Genomic DNA, 20,220 nt, shown 5'->3' with positions numbered 1-20,220 from the left:
ACTAGCCTCTTTGCCCATCAATAGAAGCCCTTGGTTGGACATATTATCAACCAAGAAAGGCAGCAATAAAGAAGCTGGGGAATTGGCCTTTTACACATTTTTCACAGAGATAGAAAGAGGCTCTTTGGATTCTCGTTGTTTTTCCTTTGACCACCTTTCTTTCACCTGGTTACCTCCAATGTGGTCATGTCTTTATTCCTGTTCTTAGTTTCAGCCTCTGCCATTTTTCTTCCCTGATTCAATAACTTTTTTGAACTCCCGTGGGCTACGTGAATACTCAGTTACCTAATTCACATCCGAGAATGGTGATAACAGAAGAAAGCGTGAGCCGCAAAGTGTTTCTGCCAGAGAATGGTCCATCTTGGAGCCACAGCCCTGATCGGAAACAACAGTATCTTTCCTTTCATAAAACATATGGAATTGTTATGTCTCTGTGCATCTCTTTGAACAAAGGTCAATCAGTAGTACTTCATATCTCAGATATAACAACCAAAACTCCCGTAGATATTTCAAGCTATCAGTAATCCCTCTAGAATTTTCCTCACTTACACCTTTCTGAACAAAAGAACACCTCACAGTTTCAAAGCATATAGTGTGAGCCACAGACTCTCAATGCAGAGCTGCTAAAGGCTTCCTCTCTGCCTCCAACACCCCCTTAGCCCGAGCACACCCCACCCTGCCCCTAAGGGGGAACTTTGGGGCCAGTCAAGGGCACAGAGAAGCTAAGACAGTAAGAGGTGAAGATTTCACTCATTCTTCCATGAAACAATCTTTATTAAGTGCCTACTTCATGCCAGGCGCTGTGAGAGGTGCTGGGATTAAATGGTAAACAATGTGGTCCCTGCCTTTGTAGATCTTATAGTCGAATCAGCAAGATTTTCTACAAACAAGTAAAAAAAACCACAGAGATACCAATCATGATATGTGTTATGAAGTAAACAAACAGGAATCTCTGCATTAGGGCCAGGGATGTACGTTTAAGTAGGGTAGACAGCAAAGGCCATCTTGGAGAGGTCATTTTTAAGCTGGGGCCCAAATGATAAGCGCGAGCCATGGAAGAGTAGAAGGAGATCATTTCTGGCAAAGGGGACAGCATGTGCAAAGGTCCTGGTGTAGGAAAGAGTTCTGAGGATTTCAGGCTCAGAGCAGAGGCCAGGTTCATCAGACACGGTAGGCCGCAGAAAGGAATTTAGGTGTCATTCTCGGTGCAACAGAGAGTCACTGAAGAGTGTCAAGAAGGGAACACTCTGTTTCAATCTCTTTTGCTGTTGTGTGAAAAAGGTTAAGAATGGAAGCAAGACCAGTTGGGAGGTAATAGCTATTTTGGATGAGAAGTGCATGTGGACACCAGGGTGTTGGCGGTAGAGCTAGAAGGTGAACAGATTTGCTAAGCATTTTGGAGGTAGAATGGATTCGGTGTGAGTGTGGTGGAAGGCGGGGAGGTGGCAAGGTCAACGCTGGCTTCTGCGTTGAGCAACTGGGAGGGTGGCGGCTCCATTTTCTGAGAGAGAGGAGCCCAGGCCAGGTTTGGCGGTGAGTGCCACACTGACCCACCGGTCTCTGCGTCCCACCCACAGGTAGGTCTTGCACGGTCTGGCAACGTGGAGATCGTTGGTGACCAGAATAGGAAGGAGCAGAACAAGCGTAGACGCTCCTTAGTAAGCTCTTGGGCGCTGTCCCGTTTGGAGAGACTCACCTGCTTCTTTCCCATTGTGGCTTGTCTGCCCAGAAGGAAACTCCTAATTAGCCTACCCTGCCCTCACCCCCCCGCCCCCGCCCCAAAACCCTGGTGAGAATCAGGGATAGGCTCGGGACCGTGAAGTTTTAACTTGAGGTCTGTCTTTGCTTTGGGTGGTAAAGAGGAGGGTGTCCTTCCTTTCATCTTCTCTTAGAGTGGTCGGATTGAAAGGCTGATTGGAAGCCGGAGAGTGGGTCTCAGAAAAGGGACCAAGCAGCAGGCTGCCATCTTGCTTCTGGCCGGGCCTTAAGCAAAAGGGACAAGACGGACCACTCTGACGGACAAGGATGGAAGGGATTAGGGAACTGGGGGTGTGGGGGAGAGCAAGCAGCTCCCGCGTTGGCAACGTCTTCGTCTTGGGGCATTCACAGCTCGTGGAGGCTTGGAGGAGAGCTAGGAGTTTGGTTTCTGGTTAAATCTCTCCTTGGGGCCCAGCCCACATCGCAAACAGGACTTGCATTTCACCCTTCCCCTGGTGGGGTGGCCCAGGCTGTCCCGGAGGCTTGTGCAGAACCCCCACGTTGATGTGAACCGGAAAGTAAATCAAGAAATCCCGAGGACATTAAAAGTCAACACCAAAGCTTTACTTATACACTAGCTAAACAGCACGAGCCACAATATAAAGAAGCACATACTACTTGTGCTTAATTGTGATGCTGCCCGGCATGGAAGGCAGGCAATTTGGTCACCTGAAGGGATCACTTTATGATCAAGAGCCTCTTCTTAATGCCAGAAACCTCTAAAGACCTCCCCTCCAGGGACACCTGCCAGGATTAGAAAGGAGGACACTCCACCAAATGCATCTATAATCACAATTTAATATTATTAAATGGCGGCCTGTGGAATAAGCCTTAGGGAGCTGGGCTCTTGTGACTGATAAACGGATGAACAAAATGGATTGCTTCATCACTCACTCTCTTTTTCTGCCGGTCCCTTTCACCTGAGTACTTTAGAAACTTTGCGTTTTCCCCTCAAATGTATTTTGATCTTCCCATATTGCCACTCCTGTCCCCGTGTCTGACAACATTAATAACTGGCATCGTTCAATTAGGGGTTAGTTGCATAATTTAGAGGTTTGTGCCTTTAAAAGCAGTAGAAATGCTTGCGGGGTGAGGGTGGGAAGGTAACTCAATGGTGCTCAAAGGCCTGTCCCCCATAAAGCGCACCTGCATTCATGGGTTTGAACCTACCCCACGGGAGTCCTGTGCTCTCTCTTTTCTCTACTCCCTGGAACTGCCTCTGATTATGGATTCAAATTTTCATCAGTGTATTTTTTTTTCCTCTTCAGTTTTTCTTCTTCTACTGATGCAGAAGCCTTACGCTCCATTTTTATGTCGCCCTTGTAGCCATTACAACGTGCTCCTTTAACTCAGTAGGGGCCAATAGAAGTCCTTATCTCTCGCCCCATCCTCCCCACCCCCCACTCCCCCCCCCCCCCCCCGCAATCCAAGGCAGCCTTAGAATGCCTTCCTTCCAACCATCCTCTCCCAATTTGCATCCTATTTCCATCCAGCATTTTAATGCATTCTTTTTTTAAATCACCGGAAGTTGAACAAATTGCTTGCCATTTGCTTTGGGGATCGCCGACCTCCCTTCTGACATCATTTTCCTGCTTCCTGAAGTATCCCCGTTAGCCTTTACAGGTGATAAAGTCTGTTTCTGGGTGTCTGAAAATGCCTTCCTCTTGCCCCTGTTTCAGAAGACACTTGCATAGAGTAAATAAGTTGGTGGGGTTTTTTTGTTTTTGTTTTTGTTTCTTTCTTCAATGCTTGAAGCGGTTACTTTACTGTCTCCTGGCGTTGCTAATGAGAAATCAGCTATCAGATTTCTATTTGGGAAACCCATCTTGTTAGTCTGGCTGTTTCTAGGATCTTCCTCACGTCTAACGTGTCCACGGGGTCATACAAGTGGCTACATGTCTGCCCTTCGTCCTGCGTGACAATTTTTGGTTCTTCTGGAATCGGAGAGTTAATTTTTCGAAAATTCTAGGAAATAACCAGTGATCCGCTCTTCAAATATTGCCTATACCTCCCTCTCTTTGTTAGCTCCTCTTTTGGTTATCTGGGGGAATTTCCATAACTTTCTTGTCAGTCAAACATTTTAAAATATTTTTAAAAATACTTTATTAAACGTCTTAGGTGTCTTGTCCTGTTTGTTTCAGGGTACTTATGCCCACTCTGCAGCCAGAAACAGAAGTCACTGGAGACCTTGTTTCCTTTGGATGGATCTTTTCTCATGTGAAGGGTGTGGGCATGATTCAGAAGGAAGCAGGAATTTTATGGCCATGTATCCGCCAGGAGCCCAGCAGGAACACAGAAGCCCGTTGAGAGATTCCAAGGAGGAAGGTCTTGGGGGGATAGGCAACCGTTGGACAAGGTAGGGCAGTAAGAGTCAGGGAAACTTCTGCTCAAAGGGAGGATTTAAGGGAGTTGGCCAAGAGGCCGTGGCAGCCCTCATAAGTCTCTGGGAGCTGCCACCATTGATTTAGCTACTGTAGTATAAAGTGTGTGATTCCTAGATGCTTGTGCAGCAGATGCGGCTAAATTTGTGTCTGTTTTCCCACAAAGCTGTTCTCAACTGCCACTAGAGAATAATGGCTTCTTCTCTCGCACATCTCATGAGGATGCCCCTCGTTGGCTGACTCTCGCCTGGAACCATATGGAGAAAGTGATTCTAGAAAATGTGTGTGGTCCCAGGCTTCTCCTTGCTACGCATAGAAGGTTGGAGAAGGGAGTCATGGTGATTCTAAGTTGACGACGATTTGGTATGGGTCATTTATGTATCACTGATAGCTTCACGTTGCACATAGATAATTTTCTTTGCTCCTAATAACATCCCTGGGAAGAATAGTAAACACGCCTGTCTTAAGGGACCCAGTACCCAGAGAGGTTTACTAACGTTCCCAGGATCACACAGCAAGACAATGGCAGGAATGGGGCCAAAACTGGGATTTTCTGGCACTTAAAGGCCATTCTTGTCAGGAAATAAAAAAATTAACTTGTAGGAAACATCTGAGTTCAATCATTTGTGCAACTTAGACACAGAGGGAAGAAATTTTGCGTCCTTTCACACCAACCTGATTTTTGAGGATCAAGCTCCAGCACCCCTTTTCCTAATAATTTACCCCTTTCAACTTTTCAGCCCCAGAAGAAACTTAACAGATGTGAAGATAGAAAATTCTTCACCAGATGGTCCATTTCCTGATGGCCTGCACTTGACGACGTCTTAGATTATCTGCACCTTACTGTACTCTACGGGTCAACGCCCACCCCCCAAAAAAAAACCCCGACTACCATTAAGTCCCATTGTCATTGGGTATACAACTCATATTCCAGGTGTCAAAAATCATTCAACAAATATTTCTTAAGCACCTTTTGTGTCGGGCTCACCGTTTCTGTGATCATCATGATACTTCAATGCTTCTAACTCTGACATTATTAGGTTAGCAAAGTATTTTAAAATATGTCAGTAAAAGCATGCATATTAATTAAAATGTTCCCACATATAAGACTTAAACTAACCTCCCTGGGCTGATTGGAGACAAAAGACTTTTATTAAATACTGTTTGATAGGTTAAGTATTGTAGTATCTCTGCCAATCACTGCTACAAATGCATAGTGAATAGAAATGAATAAAAGAATATTTATTGCCAAGCACGAAATGGGTAAAAAAGAGAACTATCGCTGTATTATTGTCTATGAGAGTCACACGTCCTAACTAAGACAATCGCAAAAGGTAGCGTTTTCAAGCAGTGGCCCTACCCTTTTGCCCCTTATCTAACATCAGGCTTTCATCCTGTTTTGTTTTGTGTTGGTTTTTTTTTTGAGAGAGAGAGAGAGAGAGAGCGAGAGCATGCAAGAGTGGTAGAGGGGGAGAAAGAACCACAAGCAGGTCCACTGCTTGGAATCCAATAGGGGGTTCTTATTCGATCATGACCTGAGTCAGATGCTTAACCCCCTGAGCCACCCAGGCACCCCTAATTCTGGTTTTAAACATTCATCATTAGACAGCTGATTCTCTGAGCAGAGAGATGCAGATTTTTGTGTTAATGGAGGGTCTTTGTAATGGCATCCAGGGCATTTTTAGTTTTCAGTAAACGCTTAAAGACTACAAGTATATCCACAACAAGAAAGGCAGGTACAAATACGCAAACCTCCACAAGTGAGAGAAGACATTCTCTCTCCAATCATACGAAAAGCAGGGTGTCCATAAGTTACAAAAAGTCTTAGACAATTGGCAGAAAGGGAGACTTTAACAATGGGAATAAGTGGACAAATTTCACAGAAACATGAACGAAAGCTTTCAAAAGTCTAAGTTCTACCCAAATGTTGATAACTCTAGCTCCTTATATAAGTATGTGTTTTACAGAGTCACAGGGCTCGGCCCAGCTGTCCACTCCTCACTCCCAGGTTTAATCAAGGCAGACTTTCGTGGGTAGGAAATCAGTGGAATAAGAAGCCTCTATGTTTTTTGATACTCTCCGTCATGATAAGTGAGAGGCATTTGTGATAAGTAAGAAAAACAGTCTGATTAAAAGGAAAGTGCGTTCAGAGGCGCCTGGATGGCTCAGTCGGTTAAGCGTCCGACTTTGGCTCAGGTCATGATCTCACGGCTGGTGGGTTCGAGTCCCGCGTCGGGCTCTGTGCTGACAGCCCAGAGCCTGGTGCCTGCTTTGGACTCTGTGCCTCCCTCTCTCTCTCTCTGGCCATCCCCGGCTTGTGCTCTGTCTCTCTCTCTCAAAGATAAATAAACATTCAAAAAGGATTAAAAGAAAAAAAAAAAGGAAAATACATTCAACGAATCATAGTTAGAGCCAGAACTTTCTTTTTTTTTTTTTTTTTTCCGAGAGAGAGAGAGTGAGAGAGAGAGAATCCCAAGCAGGCTACACGTTCAGCATGGAGCCCTATGCAGGGCTCAATCCCACCACCTTGGGACCATGACCTGAGCTGAAATCACGAGTCAGACACTCAACTGACTGAGCCACCCAGGCGCTCCAAGAGCTAGTACTTTTAACTGTGTAGTTTTCACAATTTTTCAAAATGCAGATTTCCAGCTTTTTGTTTTGTTTGTTTGTTTTTGTAAATACTAGCTACCCCTTAAGGCCGTGTAAGACTACTCCCTGCTGTTTCCACAGCACCGAGGGGAAGGCCTGGAATCGGGTCTATCATCTGCTCCTTGGTTTTTATTTAGAAAGAAATGACGACAATAACAATAATGACCGAAAGCAATTTTTTTTTTTTTTAAATGCTATCCCTCCAGAACGCCTTATTTCTAATTCTGATGTACTCACAGAGGAAGAGACCTTGAAGGTAAGCAGTGGCTCATAACTGCAGGACCAGAGACCTTTCAGGGACTCGGCGAGCCTCCCAGCGCTAGGATCTGTGTCGGGACACCGTGGCGTAGGGAAATCGAGTACGAAACGATCCATGTAGCATCTCTGGTAATTGTAGACGTTCCTGGTCATGACTGCAAATGGTCCCCCCAAAGCTGCTTTATGGCAGCCTCCAAGCCTGCATGCATTTGGATGCATGGGCCCCATTACAGCTTCAAATTTGGAAGGGCCATTAGGTCCGCTGTGTGCTGAGCAGAATACAAAAAAGCCCACAGCCCCAGAAAAGGGAAAGAAAGCCCGCCAAGTTACCAGGTCTTCCCCTCCCCAGTCTTCCCCCTCTATGCAAAGTCACCCCCAGTGTCTCAAGCTAAGTCTCAGGGGAGTAATCTTGGCTCCTTTCTTTTGCCTCACACTTCAAGCCATCAGCAAGTTTGTTAATTCTACCGCCCAAACACTCCCGACGTCCCTCCGTCTCTGCTCATCTCCACACCTGGCTCGCGGGCCCCGGCACCACGACCCACACCTGGATGCCCGCAAAGGCGTCCTCAGTGGTCCTGTCACCTGCACAGTGTTCTGTAGATGGCAGCCGGGGTGGGCCTCTCCTGACACAGAGCGGATCGTGTCACCCCCCCGGGCAATGATTCCGCAGAGCCTTCCCATGGCAAGAAAAACAGGATGCACAGTCCTCAGCCTGGTGTCCACGGGGCTTCATGCTCTGGCCCCGACAACCCCACCAGCTGCTCTCCGACCTGGTCGGCACCTCTCCCTTGCTCTCCCTTCCTCTGTGCCCTGAGCTCCTTCCCGCCCTGGGGGCTTCATGTGCGCTTACCTCTGCCTGAACTCCTTTTTTTGCCCCCTGCTCCCTCCCGGCTACCCGCCACTCATCCTCACAGAGGCCTTTTTTCTGACCCACAAACCCACATTGTGCTGTGGGTCTTTCTCATAGAATACGTAAAGTTTGTCCTTATCCATTACTTTAGGAGACTGTTTAATATCTGTCCCTTCTCTAGACTATACACTCCACGAAGATGGGGGCTAGGTCTGTATCATATGTCATCTGGCCCCATACACACAGCACACGGCAGACACGATCTGGACGCCCAACAAAGGCGCAAAAATGTCCTGCTCTTTGGGCGCCTAAGTGTCCGACTTTGGCTCAGGTCGTGAACTCGCTTTCGTGGGTTCAAGCCCCGCGTCGGGCTCTATGCTGACAGCTCAGAACCTGGAACCCGCTTCAGAGTCTGTGTCTCCCTCTCTCTCTGCTCCTCCCCTGCTCGTGCTCTGTCTCTGTCTCAAAAATAAATAAAGATTAAAAAATAAATTAAAAAAAAAATGCTCTGCTCTAATTTGGCTCCTTAATTCATCCCTCCCTCAAAAGCACGGGACTGGACAAGGATTTTATCTATAAAAACAAACAAGGGGGGGGCGCCTGGGTGGCTCAGTGGGTTAAGTGTCCGACTTCGGCTCAGGTCATGATCTCACACTTTGTGAGTTCGAGCCCCGCGTGGGGCTCTGTGCTGATGGCTCAGAGCCTGGAGCCTGCTTGGGATTCTGTGTCTCCCTCTCTTTCTGCCCCTCTATCGCTCATACTCTGTGTCTCACTCTTTCTCTCCAAAAATGAATGTTAAAAAAAATTTTTTTAAACAAACCAAAGGGCTGTAAGTTTTCCCCCCCTCGGGCGTGTAGAATCACTGAGCATCAAAGCAGGATCCCCACTTTGAGCAAAGCTTTTACTCCTACTCCCGGAGCCCAGTGGCCCCCCAGGCCTCCTGGCTCAGTGTGCAGGACCTCCCTGGAGAAAGAGCTCTCTCTTGCCCCCCCCATGTGCTCACTTCCTGAAACCTTCGAGAAAATGGATGAATCTCATGAGTACCTGCAGATGAGACAGGGGGCAGCTCGTAAGAAAGTACGATCGCTGCTAGGGCACCAGAGTGGGCGAGATTTAGGACCGAGCCGGCAAAGCAAGCGCCCGTGTACACGAATGTGCCCATTAGATCGTGAGAGGGAGAGGAAGGGCAGGGCGGAGAATTCAAAACTCAAGACAGAGAAGCGTCTCCGAGCCAGGAATCCATGCCACGGGCGTGCAGCGTGTGGGTAAGTGGAGACACCATCCAGGAGAGCAGACAGTGTCCTGCAGAAATGTTCTCCTGCTCGGTAACGCAAGCACCTGGAGGTGAGAGCGAGGTGGTGGACTCAGACAAGCTCGAAATTTCCAGCGGGGCACAGGTGACTGCTCCACAGGCAGAGAGGATGCAGAGACCAGGGAAGGGGGCTGGGGGCTGGGGGCTGGTTGAAAGTCCCGCAGCGGCTCCCTGCTCCAGGAGAGGACCTGGCTCCACAGCTGTCTGAGTGGCTTCCAGTGGGTTTCCCAAGCAGCCACAGGCATGGGGGGACTTTGTGCTGCCTCTGTAATCAGGCGGGTGACGTTCATTGGAATCTGGCGGAAGAGAAGGCTCTCCCACCCGCCCACCCTGCTGCTCTTGGGCATTTTCACTTCTGTTCTGAGATCACGGGATGTTAGTAAGCTCTTTCCTACCCACTTAGCTTTTTTTTTTTTTTTTTTTCTTTCTCTTGGTATTTCAGAGGGGTTTAGGACCTCCCGTTATGAGTTTCTCCGTCCCGGTTATTCTTCAACACAAAGTCATTCTTCTTGTTGGTAGTGTTACACACAGTTGCCATGGAAGTAGGGATTAATTACATCACATGGGAGGGCAGACTCAGCAGCACAGCCTCAAGGGCACCAAATGATTTTAATTATTCAAATTCCTAGTAACTACTTAGAAGACACGTATATCGTTTGGATATTAAAAAAATAAAATAAAAGTCTTGGACCTTCATTTTGAAACTGGGATGTATTTTCTAATGGGTATTCTGTTTAGAAATATGAAGAAATACTAGATCGTGGAATTGTAAAAGAGAGCCACTCTTCAGCACACCTCAGAAGTTCTCCAAAGTGGGATTTAAAAAAAGAAAAATAAAGATAAACTTTCACCACTCGGGTCCCTCCCTGCTCTCAGGAGATGAAGAAAGCATGGGGCGCCTGGGTGGCTCAGTCGATTCAGCATCTGACTTCAGCTCAGGTCATGATCTCGTAGTTTGTGAGTTTAAGCCCTGCTTGGGGCTCTGTGCTGACAGCTCAGAGCCTGGAACCTGCTTTGGATTCTGTGGCTCCCTCCCTCTTGGCCCCTCCCCCACTCACACTCTGTCTGTCTCTCTCAAAAGTAAATGAACATCAAAGAAAAGCACGCACTGTGATCGCTTGGTTGTAGTTATATAAAACTGTGAGTGGATTGGTACTCCTTTGGCAGCTCATTATCAAAATCTGCTGTTCACCTTAAGACTTCCTGAGGGGCAAGATGGCTTTATTGTCCTTACTCAGTGACTTCTGCTCCCTAATCCCAGCTTAGCTTCTGATTTCACTGCTGAGCCTTAAGCATTCACTCAACCTGTTTCCCAGGTGAATGTCTGTTGGAGAGTCTAACCCGCCTTAGATTAGGAAAGGAATAGTGTGAATAAAGTAATAGCTAGAAATGGTTTTAAACAAGGGGACAACCCATAAATAACACTGTAGTGATTAAACCTGGAAAAAATATCCAAGGAAATATCAGGGTGTGGCCGTTGACCATATTTTCATTCTTGGTTCAGGAGCTTTGGAACAATGCTCTGGAAAAGGATCTCTTCAGTGGCACACCATCCATTCAAGGACTTAACTAGTGTATCCCTACCCTCCCTAAAGTCCCAGGATGAATCATGTCCCAAGACCATTTTCTGATCTTTTTGGGCAGTCATATTTTCGTTCTGACGTGAACCTAGTCCAGAATAGAAAATCACCAGAGAAGATTTTAGAATGTAATGGTACAACAGATTTGAAGAAGGGGGAAGAGGCCACGAACCAAGGAATGTAAGCAGATTATAGGTGGAAAAGGCAAGGAAACCGATTCTCCTGTGGAGTCTCCAGAAGGAATGCAGCTGCACTGATGTCTTGACCTCACCCCACAAGACGCATTTTGATCTTCTGACCTCCAGAACTCTAAGCTGACAGATTTATGTTGTCTTAAATCATTAAGTTTCCATTACTTTGTTAAGTAGCAACAGGAAACTAATGCATGTAGCATTACCAAGGCTCTACCTCCCCTTATCACTCCATCAAATTGCTCTTGTGCAAGTCACTGGAGAGTTTAGTATTGCCAAAGCCAATGGAAGATTCTAAGTCAGGTCATCTTACAATATCATCATACTTGACCTCTCGGAAGCTTCTGACATGCAATACTTCCTCTTTCTTGAAACATTTGTGTACTTGACTTCTGGGAGACCTAAAGGCATTGGGTTTCCTCCTAACTCATGGGCAGCCCCTTCACAATCTCCTTCGTAAAACTCTGCTTTTCCTCCCAGGCACAGGAAATGGAATGTTCTAAGGCTTAGTCCTGGAGTATCTTCAGGAGCTGTACTTACCCCTTAGGTGATCTTAATTAACTTTAAAAAGAATCATCATGATGTAGACAACCAAATTTATAGCACCAGTCCGAAAATCTCCCCAGTGCTCAAATGGCAACCTGCTGTTCTGCACCTCGATTTTGCCATCTAACAGGCATCTCAAACATGTCCAAACGGAACATGTCCTCCTCAACCCTTGCACTGTCCCTAGGATCTCCATCCATACCCTTTCCCCATGCCTTAGCTTAAAAACCTTATCTCTCTTGGTGCATCAGGTGGCTCAGTCAGTTAAGCGTCTGACTCTTGATTTCAGCTCAGGTCATGATCTCGTGTTTGTGAGATCGAGCCCCAAGTACTTGCTTTACTGTCTGCCTGAGCCCTTTTGCCAAAATTTCCTGTGGCCGCCTTCCTCACTTTATCCAAATTTCTCTGAAAATATCAGCTCACCACAGAGGCATCCCTGACCACTCTGATTGGCCTACACCCTATAAACCTACTAGTTTTATACACACACACACACACACACACACACTCCTTTGTCCCCTCACCCTGCTTTACTTTTCATTTTAATACTTTCGCTCCTTGACATCATTCACTATTTATTCATTTATTGCTTCTCTCCCCCACTAAGATTATATATATTCTCCACAAGGACAGATTTCTTTGGTTTGTTTGTTTTTACATCTTTAGTGCCTAGAAGAGGGCCTGATACATAGAAGCTACTCTATAAATGCTTGTTAGCACTGCCTCGTGTTAAAGTTAAAGGTCTTGCTTATTATTATATACATTAGCTAGAAAAAAATATATAAGGTTATATATTATATAAAAATATGTAGATATAATATAAAGGAGGCTCCCTATAGTGAGATAACATTTGATAAAAATGGTGTCCATCAAGGTAGGGATTACAAAGGTATTTTTGAGGAGAGTTTATTTCCAGCTATCTCACTGTAGGAGAGCTGCATGGCTTCCAGTGACTTTGGACTGTGATTCAAATATCCTCCAACAGATCTCATTTACCACCCTAAGAGTGACATGGGCTGGGGCACTCTACCAACAGGACATACTTTGGCTGATGTCTTACATCATGGGGACGCAGAGGTGGATGGGAGGTGGAGTATCCCATGGGAACTTGACCAGGTCCCTCTTTCCTTTCAGATGTGGACGTTCTGGTTAATAATACTGGGGTGGGGGTTGTTTTTGTATTTTTTTACTGTCACAAATATCCTCCCAAAGATGCTACAAAACACAGCCTCTGCATTTAGTAAGTTAAAAGGCTGAGTGGGAATATATATGTGTATGGTATACATATATATATAATATCTATAGTTTAAGCTTTTTGCAGTTAGGACACATATCTCACATTTCACCCCATAAAGATGAAAACAGATCTAAGTATATCATAATGGCTTTTTTCTTTTCAAATGAATAATCCTTGGGGAACCTGGGTGGCTCAGTTGGTTAAGCATTAGACTTTGGCTCAGGTCATGGTCTCATGGTGTGTGAGTTCGAGCCCCGCGTCGGGCTCTGTGCTGACAGCTCAGAGCCTGGAGCCTGCTTCGGATTCTGTGTCTCCCTCCCTCTCTCAGCCCTTCCCCTGCTTATACTCTGTCTCTCTCTCAAAAATAAATAAACGTTCAAACATTTAAATGAAAAAAATTAATGCATAATTCTTGATTCTGTCTTTTCGATTTGAACTGAGCATCAAAATCATCTAGGGGTCCTCTTTCCAGGCATATGCTCAGTTATGCCAGGAAAGGTTAACCAGAGTCCCATAAATGGAATTTATAGACTCAGAGACTTCCCAATTCACAAAAAGGTCTATTCCCTAAAGGCGAAAACCACTGACCTATCCATAGATATCTAGATTGTGGGTCTCCTCTGCTCAGAGGCAGGGCTGGGATGAGGAATCAGGAAGGTATGGAGGATGGGTTGGTAATTTTTGACAACAAAGTGTGGCTATTTGGTACTGATAGGTCCACAGTTGACCTTCTTTACTCATCAGAACTCACCTACTCGGCAGCCCAACTATTTCACACCAGGTTTATGGGTGGGAGAGAAAAATCTGAGATTGGGTCTGAATTTGTGGGAGACAGCATCTTGCATGCTATGAGGGAGGAAGAAACTGGAAGGTTTAGATTTTCACTGTCACGACATTTCGACTCCCCAGCACATCCCCAGAGAGGGCCCACTGGCCTTCTAGACATGAACCATGTGTCGGTCACAGCCAGACCAGGACACAGGGGGCACAGAAGCCCTCCTGTCTACGTCACTCATTTGGTAATAATGACTTACTTCTGTATGACGCCTCATATGTCAATGTCTTACGTTCGTATTAAGTGTTATTTTATTATTTCACCTCTGTGTGTATATACTAGCCTCAATCAGATTTAAGGGTGCTTGAAATCAAAACCCTTGTCAAACATTGATCGTGATGCTCCACACATAGTTGGTACTTAATTATTTTTTTCAAATGAATAAATGGCAAGGCACTTAATAACTAAGAAGCCGTATCTGGCACCTGCTCCAATTTAAACAGCCAAGGTAAGGCCTGTCTCTTAAGAGCAGATGATTTTGAAACCTCTGTTAACACGAAAGAAAGCTTTTCAGTTCTAAAATTCTGTGACCATGGATTGAGAGTTTTCTATGACCATCACATATCTATGCCATCCTTTATATTTCATAAAAGTGCTTGCAATAACGCGTTCTCAATAACTAGGTACTATTTTCAAATGTAGAGGGGCTCTGAGGGGGGTTCTCTGATCTATTTCAACTCTCCTTAGGGGCAACCTGAACAATTTAGGTTGGTTTCCAGAGAAATAAGTTCCCTAGCTCTCTTCAGGTTAGGATCTGATGGTTTCCTCAGTTACTGAGTCGTCTTCCTGCTATTTAAATCTGGCTGCTCTGGTTCTATCTTCAAGAGTCATTTAGATAAGACCCAGGGAGGTAGTGTTTTCCCCGGTGAAACCTGGAGGAATACTTTGCTGATCTTCCCTTTCTTTCATGAAGACTGGAGAACCACTCAGCAGTGAGTCAGGTTGATCTACTCGAGTTCCTAGGGCACCAGCGAATGGCAGCCTGGCAATGGTGAATGCAAATATCTCATGTTACTATTTGGTTTGACTAAAAAACAAGGGTACGAAAATGTCCATGAGAGATGACAGTCAACTCTGAATGACTCTTCTTCAATGATACGCCGCCAAGGAGCTAGAAGGGTCAGGCTGGTAGGGTTCCAAAGACCTAATGAATCATGAAGGTTTTATAACCACACTGTGTCAAAGGAGAGAGTGGTATTTCTTAATATGACAAATACTACTCATAAAGCCCAGGGCAACATCACAAATGGCAACAGGGGAAATATTTCAGGGCTAAGGCTAGAATCACAAACATGAGGACTGTTGTGAAATGAGAGAATCTTTAAGGAAAGCTTGTGACTGGCTATGGACAACAATAATCCTTATCTTGTGGAAGAGAAAAGGGGGCGATTCCCTTCAGAACAGGGCCGGCCCCATATGGAGACGACTGGTACCAAATGTCTAGCCTAACCGCTCATTATCACCCTGGCTGCCACTGTGGTGGTTTCCTCTGGATTGTCATGGAAGGACACTGTTAGAACTTAGAAAGAGTCGACAAGTTGACCCAGTGATAGCCATTTTCATATTCATTCATACTGGTATTTAAGAAATTAGTAGAGAGCATTCCTCAAGGCAATAGACTAGGAGAATTTAATAATTAGGACAGAAACTAGAGACGGTAAGGGACACACTCTGGGAAAGAGGGATGAGATGCAGTCCTGAAGACACTGGATTTGGAGCAGAACAAAAGGAAGCATGACACTTTGAAGGTGACCACATCAGGGACACCCACTGTTGGTTCTGCGATGCCGACATTTTTCCATCAAGGCTCTGTTGGGAGTTTCTCCAATGAAATGAACAGAAACACAGGAGAGTCTGTGTCTGACCCAAGACAGCTTGCCTCCCCCTCTCCTCTCTTTGTCACCTGTGTCACTCCTCTGTTGACTCTAGTCCTTTCTCTCTAAGGGATTCAAGTTACTTAATTGACCAGAGGCCACATAGAAGGGTCAACAGAAACCCCTAGATTGTGAAAGCACAAAAATATCTTAAGACCTCTGTTGTACAATATCTGCCTTGCTAATTAGTTTGTGGATATGATGCACATTATCCAACTATCTGCTTCCAAAATTATCAAAAATCCATATGGCTGCTTAGCAAGGTCACAAATGCCAGGCATCACCATTGCAACTATTTGGAAGAAGTCCAACTTGACTTCTGTGTGGAAAATGGAACCTGCAAGAGGTAGGGAAGCCTGTAATGGTTGTAGGAAAACTCCTACATGAACTCACAAGGCCAGGAAAAAGGTGTTTGACATATGTGTTCGGCTCCAAATAAGAGATATTTCCTAGACTCTGCCTTTATATTTTAATAACATCTAGCTCAGTCACTTGTCCCCAATCACTTCATTTTCTTAAGTCATATTTTGGCTTATGAGCATACAGATGGGGATTCTGGACTTTTTTTTTTTTTTTTTAAGTGAGAATTCTCACTTTGCTATGTTAATCAAGCTGAGTGACATCTTTTTGATTGCCTGGTGAATTATGAAACCCGATCGAGCCACAAATTTTGCACTTATTGTACTAAAAAGCAACAGTGAATTAGCCTTGGATTTAAATCCAGCTGTCCCATTTTTGAGCTTGGTAGCCCCACACAAATCACTTAACCTCTCTGAGCTTTTTTTTTTTTTTGTGTGCAAAAAATCAGGATTACAGTTGTCATCTGAAGAAGGTTGTGTGAATTAAATGAACTCATATTTGAGGAACAAGCTTAGCACAGTGTATCGTGCCATTAAAAAGCAGAAATATTCCCTACATGGGTATCTGAGATTAATGCTAATGGGAAATTGGGAAGGTGAGGAGTGGTCTAACCAAGAGAAGGTGGTGGAGGGATCCCCGAGAGGTGGGACTCATTTAATATATAGTTTTTGTCCCGAACTCTAAGTTAGATCAGAACTTGCGTATCTTTGTCAATTAATCATCAGTATCTCACTGAGTACATAGTAAAAGTGAAAGACTATATTTTTCCAGGGGTAGGGCACACAGAGGGGCAGAGTTAATGGAATGAGTTGCTTTTCCAAATTGGTAATCATCTGAGCTTTAAGACAATGTAAGGATTGGGAGCAGAAGAAAGTTTGTGAGCTTGAAGAGCTTTCATGTGATGTTGCCTCCTTCGTAAATACTGAGAGCTGAGCTAGGACTTTGAATGATTAGCGCATGCATGCAATGCCAATGACTCAGACCTCCCCCTTCATCCAAGACCTAAACAGCCGTGTGCCAGGACCACTTGTCCAGCTCACTGTTACTGGCGTTCAGATACCAGTGACCTGAATATCTCAGAACAGGTTCTGTTTACTATCCAGCCCCTCAAAAATAAACATGCGAATAAAAAACGAAATGGGAATATATCCACAGAAATGTGTTAATGATAATTCCAGTTGCCATGTATAGCCCTATCGAGTATTAGCTAAAAAGCTAAGCTGTGTGAGCTGCTCCTTGGACGCTGGGGTGGATTTTTTTTTAAAGGTTGCTTGACTTCTTTCCTAGATCAGGTTTTCATTACATGCCATTTGCGGAAGTCACCTCTCTTTCAGGACTGCAGCCGCCAAGAGGTTGCCTGTCCTTATGGTTGGGTGTCTTTTCAATGACTTCAGAAGTAACTTGGCAAAAAGGGTTGCCTCGACATCCCCTCTGCTCACAGTGGCTCCAATTACAGCAGCCATGTTTGTTCATTTTGTATCCTTACTGTGCTCTTGAAATAAATAGTGATGGGATGGAGAGTGAGAAGTGAACAGGATGCTGGGGGCTGAGAAGTTTGGAAACATAAATAAGGCACTGTGGAGTTCTTAGTACGGAGGCTGTTGCCTTTCCAAAGTCACTGAATTTCCCCCTCACTCACCATTGCATGATTCAACCATTCTGGAAAGATACCATCTAGGGCCTTCGGGTAAACGAGCTCTCGATCGTAGAGAAAGAGGATCCAGAATGACAAAAATACAAACTGGAAAATAGAACACAAAAATAGCATCATTAAATTTTTTTGTCAGTCGAAGCTTTCTAAGTTAACCAAGGAAACATGGCGAAATAAGAATAGACACCAGTTTTAAAGATATCCTCCAGGCACATTATAGAAATGTAAAATGAAGACAAAATTCCTCACTGTTGAATTGCTAGGTCCACTCTGGGGATTCCAGAGAGTTGGGGATTAATTATTTGTCATCGTAGCAGACAGGGTAGATATAGATAAACAGGATTCACCGACTCTTAAGTCATTTTATTTTATTTTCATTTTTTTTTTTTAAATTTTTTTAATGTTTATTTATATTTGAGAGACCGAGAGAGACAGAGCGTGAGCGGGGAGGGGCCGAGAGAGAGGGAGACGCAGAATCCGAAGCAGGCTCCAGGCTCTGAGCTGTCAGCACAGAGCCCGGCCCGGGGTTCAAACTCACGATCTGTGAGATCATGACCTGAGCCAAAGTCAGACACCCAACTGACTGAGCCACCCAGGTGCCCCAAGTCATTTTATTTTAACCAATGACCTCTCTTGTCTAAGCTTTCATCAGAAATACTGAGAGCAGCCACGCGGGGTGGTTTGAGTCTTACACTTTCCTTGCCCATCTAAGTTTGAAGGCTCAATGCTAGAGAATTCGGGACAAGGATAGGTGGAAAGAGGCAGCCATTTCTAAGCACAGATTCTGCTGGGCGGCCGACGGGCTTGATCCCAGTTCATTCCCATTCTGCCAGATGAATGGAAACAGGAGCCACGTCATCGAAACGTGGACCGTATCAGCAGATACGCTCACTGTCACTGGCATATGTTGTACTTCTTTCCAGGGTCCATTCATTCAACAAAATGAATGAGGCTCTCACTGTGCACCCCACACGAGATATTTTGGACAGACTGTCTCGCTCTCTCCCCAATTGTCTTTTCCACATACCAACTCTGAAGTTCTCATACCCTTTTTTTTTTTTTATGGTTTCCACTTGCAGAAGTAACATATGCTCATTGTAGCAAGTGAAACAAGATGTATAAAAGGGAAAATGAGTCATCTGTCTCCCCAGCACCCTGCATTCCCGGTACTCCCATGGAGCCAAGGTTATCTTAGCTGTCGTTTGATGAAGAAAGATCCTTCAAACCCTTCCCCATTAGACATCAACAAGGATCTTGGATCGGACGTTCACCAAGATAAGAAGGCAGTGTTAACTCCAGTCCGTAATGAGCCCTGTTTCCGGATGCCACTGGGCAACACGGTACAGTCCTCAGGCAAGACATTCATGCAAACGCAGTTGCTCTGGTTTGCAATAATGGGGGCCTGAACAGCCTTGCTGCCCGGGGGATGTGTTGTTCCTGCGAATCTACCTGGGTATTATATTACTAACACACCTTCGTCACTTACTGTGGATATTGGAAAAGCCAGCGTGGTAAAAAGCAGGTCTCTGAAGGCGGTCACGAACTTAAGGTCTCTTTCCCCTTTAATTCTTTTCAGCACATCTTCCACGCAGGCGACCCCGTAGAAAATGGCCTGCAAGAGCTAAATTCATTACAACAAATGAGGGCATTTTCATTTGCTTTAATTAATACATTCTTCACCGACGTAAAGCTCCGTCCCTCTGGGAGCAATGTTGATTTGAGGAGGTGGGGGGCGGGGGGGGCTGTTGGCTGTTTTGGTTGAGAGCCAATTCAAGGGCTGGTCTTCCAGCTCAGTGGGCCCTGACCTTGCTTGCTAAAACTGATTGAGTAAAGTCGTTTAGGGGATAATAATGTGTACAGTATTTAGTGTAATGGACTTGAGCTAAAATGGAAACAAAATAGTCAGCTTAAATGGAGAATGTAATGAGATAGATACCTTAGCTGCACAGAGGTGGGCAAAACCAAATAAACAACACGAGGGCAAAGAGCCAGACACAATGGTGGGCATATTCTGGCCTCTTCCAGAAGGAACCAAAAAATGTTTAAATGCCTAGCGCTACAATCGCATTAAAGAAGCCAGAATCAGGGTCAAGAGCACCACAAGGCAGCTCTGTGCTCTTATGAGGGAGAAGCACAAAATGGCATCTTGCTTATCTGAGGGAGAAGTTGATGTCCTTCTCTGATTGCAAGGGGGTGCGCGAAGGCCTTACAAAGAAAATCTGGCTAAGGCAGTGACTTAAATCCACAGGGATAGAGCAACCCAGGGGCTCTGCTGTGTCACTAAATACCACGAGGTCCTTGAGCCCAGATATAAGAGAAGGACGGCCTTCTTCGGAGAAGTAAAACCAAATCAAGGGCAAACTTTGCCCATTCTTACCGTTTCGTACAAACCCATGGCTCCTGATTTAAGACCTCATGGGTCACACTACAGAGCTGGGGTTGGTTTTGAGTTGTGCTTGTGTTAGAACCCATCCTACTCCTTAAAAGCTCTGGGTTGGTACAAAAGGGGCCATCTGGACTCCTCTCTGAGAGTATGAGTCAGGCAAGTTCTGGACCCCAGGGCATTGTACTCAGGAGGGATCAATCAGCTGTCAGGGAATGACCTCTGAGGTCTGAACTCGAGGAGAGTTCTAGCAGAGTTGGCCTCCTACCAATCTTCAGCGTGAAGAAGCAGGTGGGAGAGGATACAGAGGTGAATTAGGCCAGCAATATGCATAGCTGGGTCCGCAGACCAG

At 45.3% G+C, this 20,220-nt stretch overlaps 1 protein-coding gene across 5 annotated transcripts in view; it reads right to left on the bottom strand.

The window, feature by feature from the left end:
- LOC122219561 (androgen dependent TFPI regulating protein) overlaps positions 1–20,220 on the bottom strand; it is an 83,042-nt gene that overhangs the window by 52,718 nt on the left and 10,104 nt on the right. For 4 of the 5 annotated variants that reach the window (XM_042937893.1, XM_042937895.1, XM_042937894.1 and 1 more), the window contains exons 3-4: positions 18,972–19,106; positions 17,474–17,575 (exon numbers count right to left, since the gene is read on the bottom strand). In XM_042937893.1, coding sequence (XP_042793827.1) covers positions 17,474–17,575; positions 18,972–19,106 — 237 coding nt within the window. Of the gene's footprint in view, positions 1–9,248; positions 9,477–17,473; positions 17,576–18,971; positions 19,107–20,220 lie in introns of those variants that run through there. The other variant, XM_042937897.1, reaches the window with a different exon arrangement.

The sequence above is a fragment of the Panthera leo genome, chromosome B2 (assembly GCF_018350215.1).
Source record: "Panthera leo isolate Ple1 chromosome B2, P.leo_Ple1_pat1.1, whole genome shotgun sequence".
In the NCBI taxonomy this organism is placed as follows: Eukaryota; Metazoa; Chordata; class Mammalia; order Carnivora; family Felidae; genus Panthera; species Panthera leo.
This window is presented reverse-complemented; position numbering and strand designations above follow the sequence as displayed.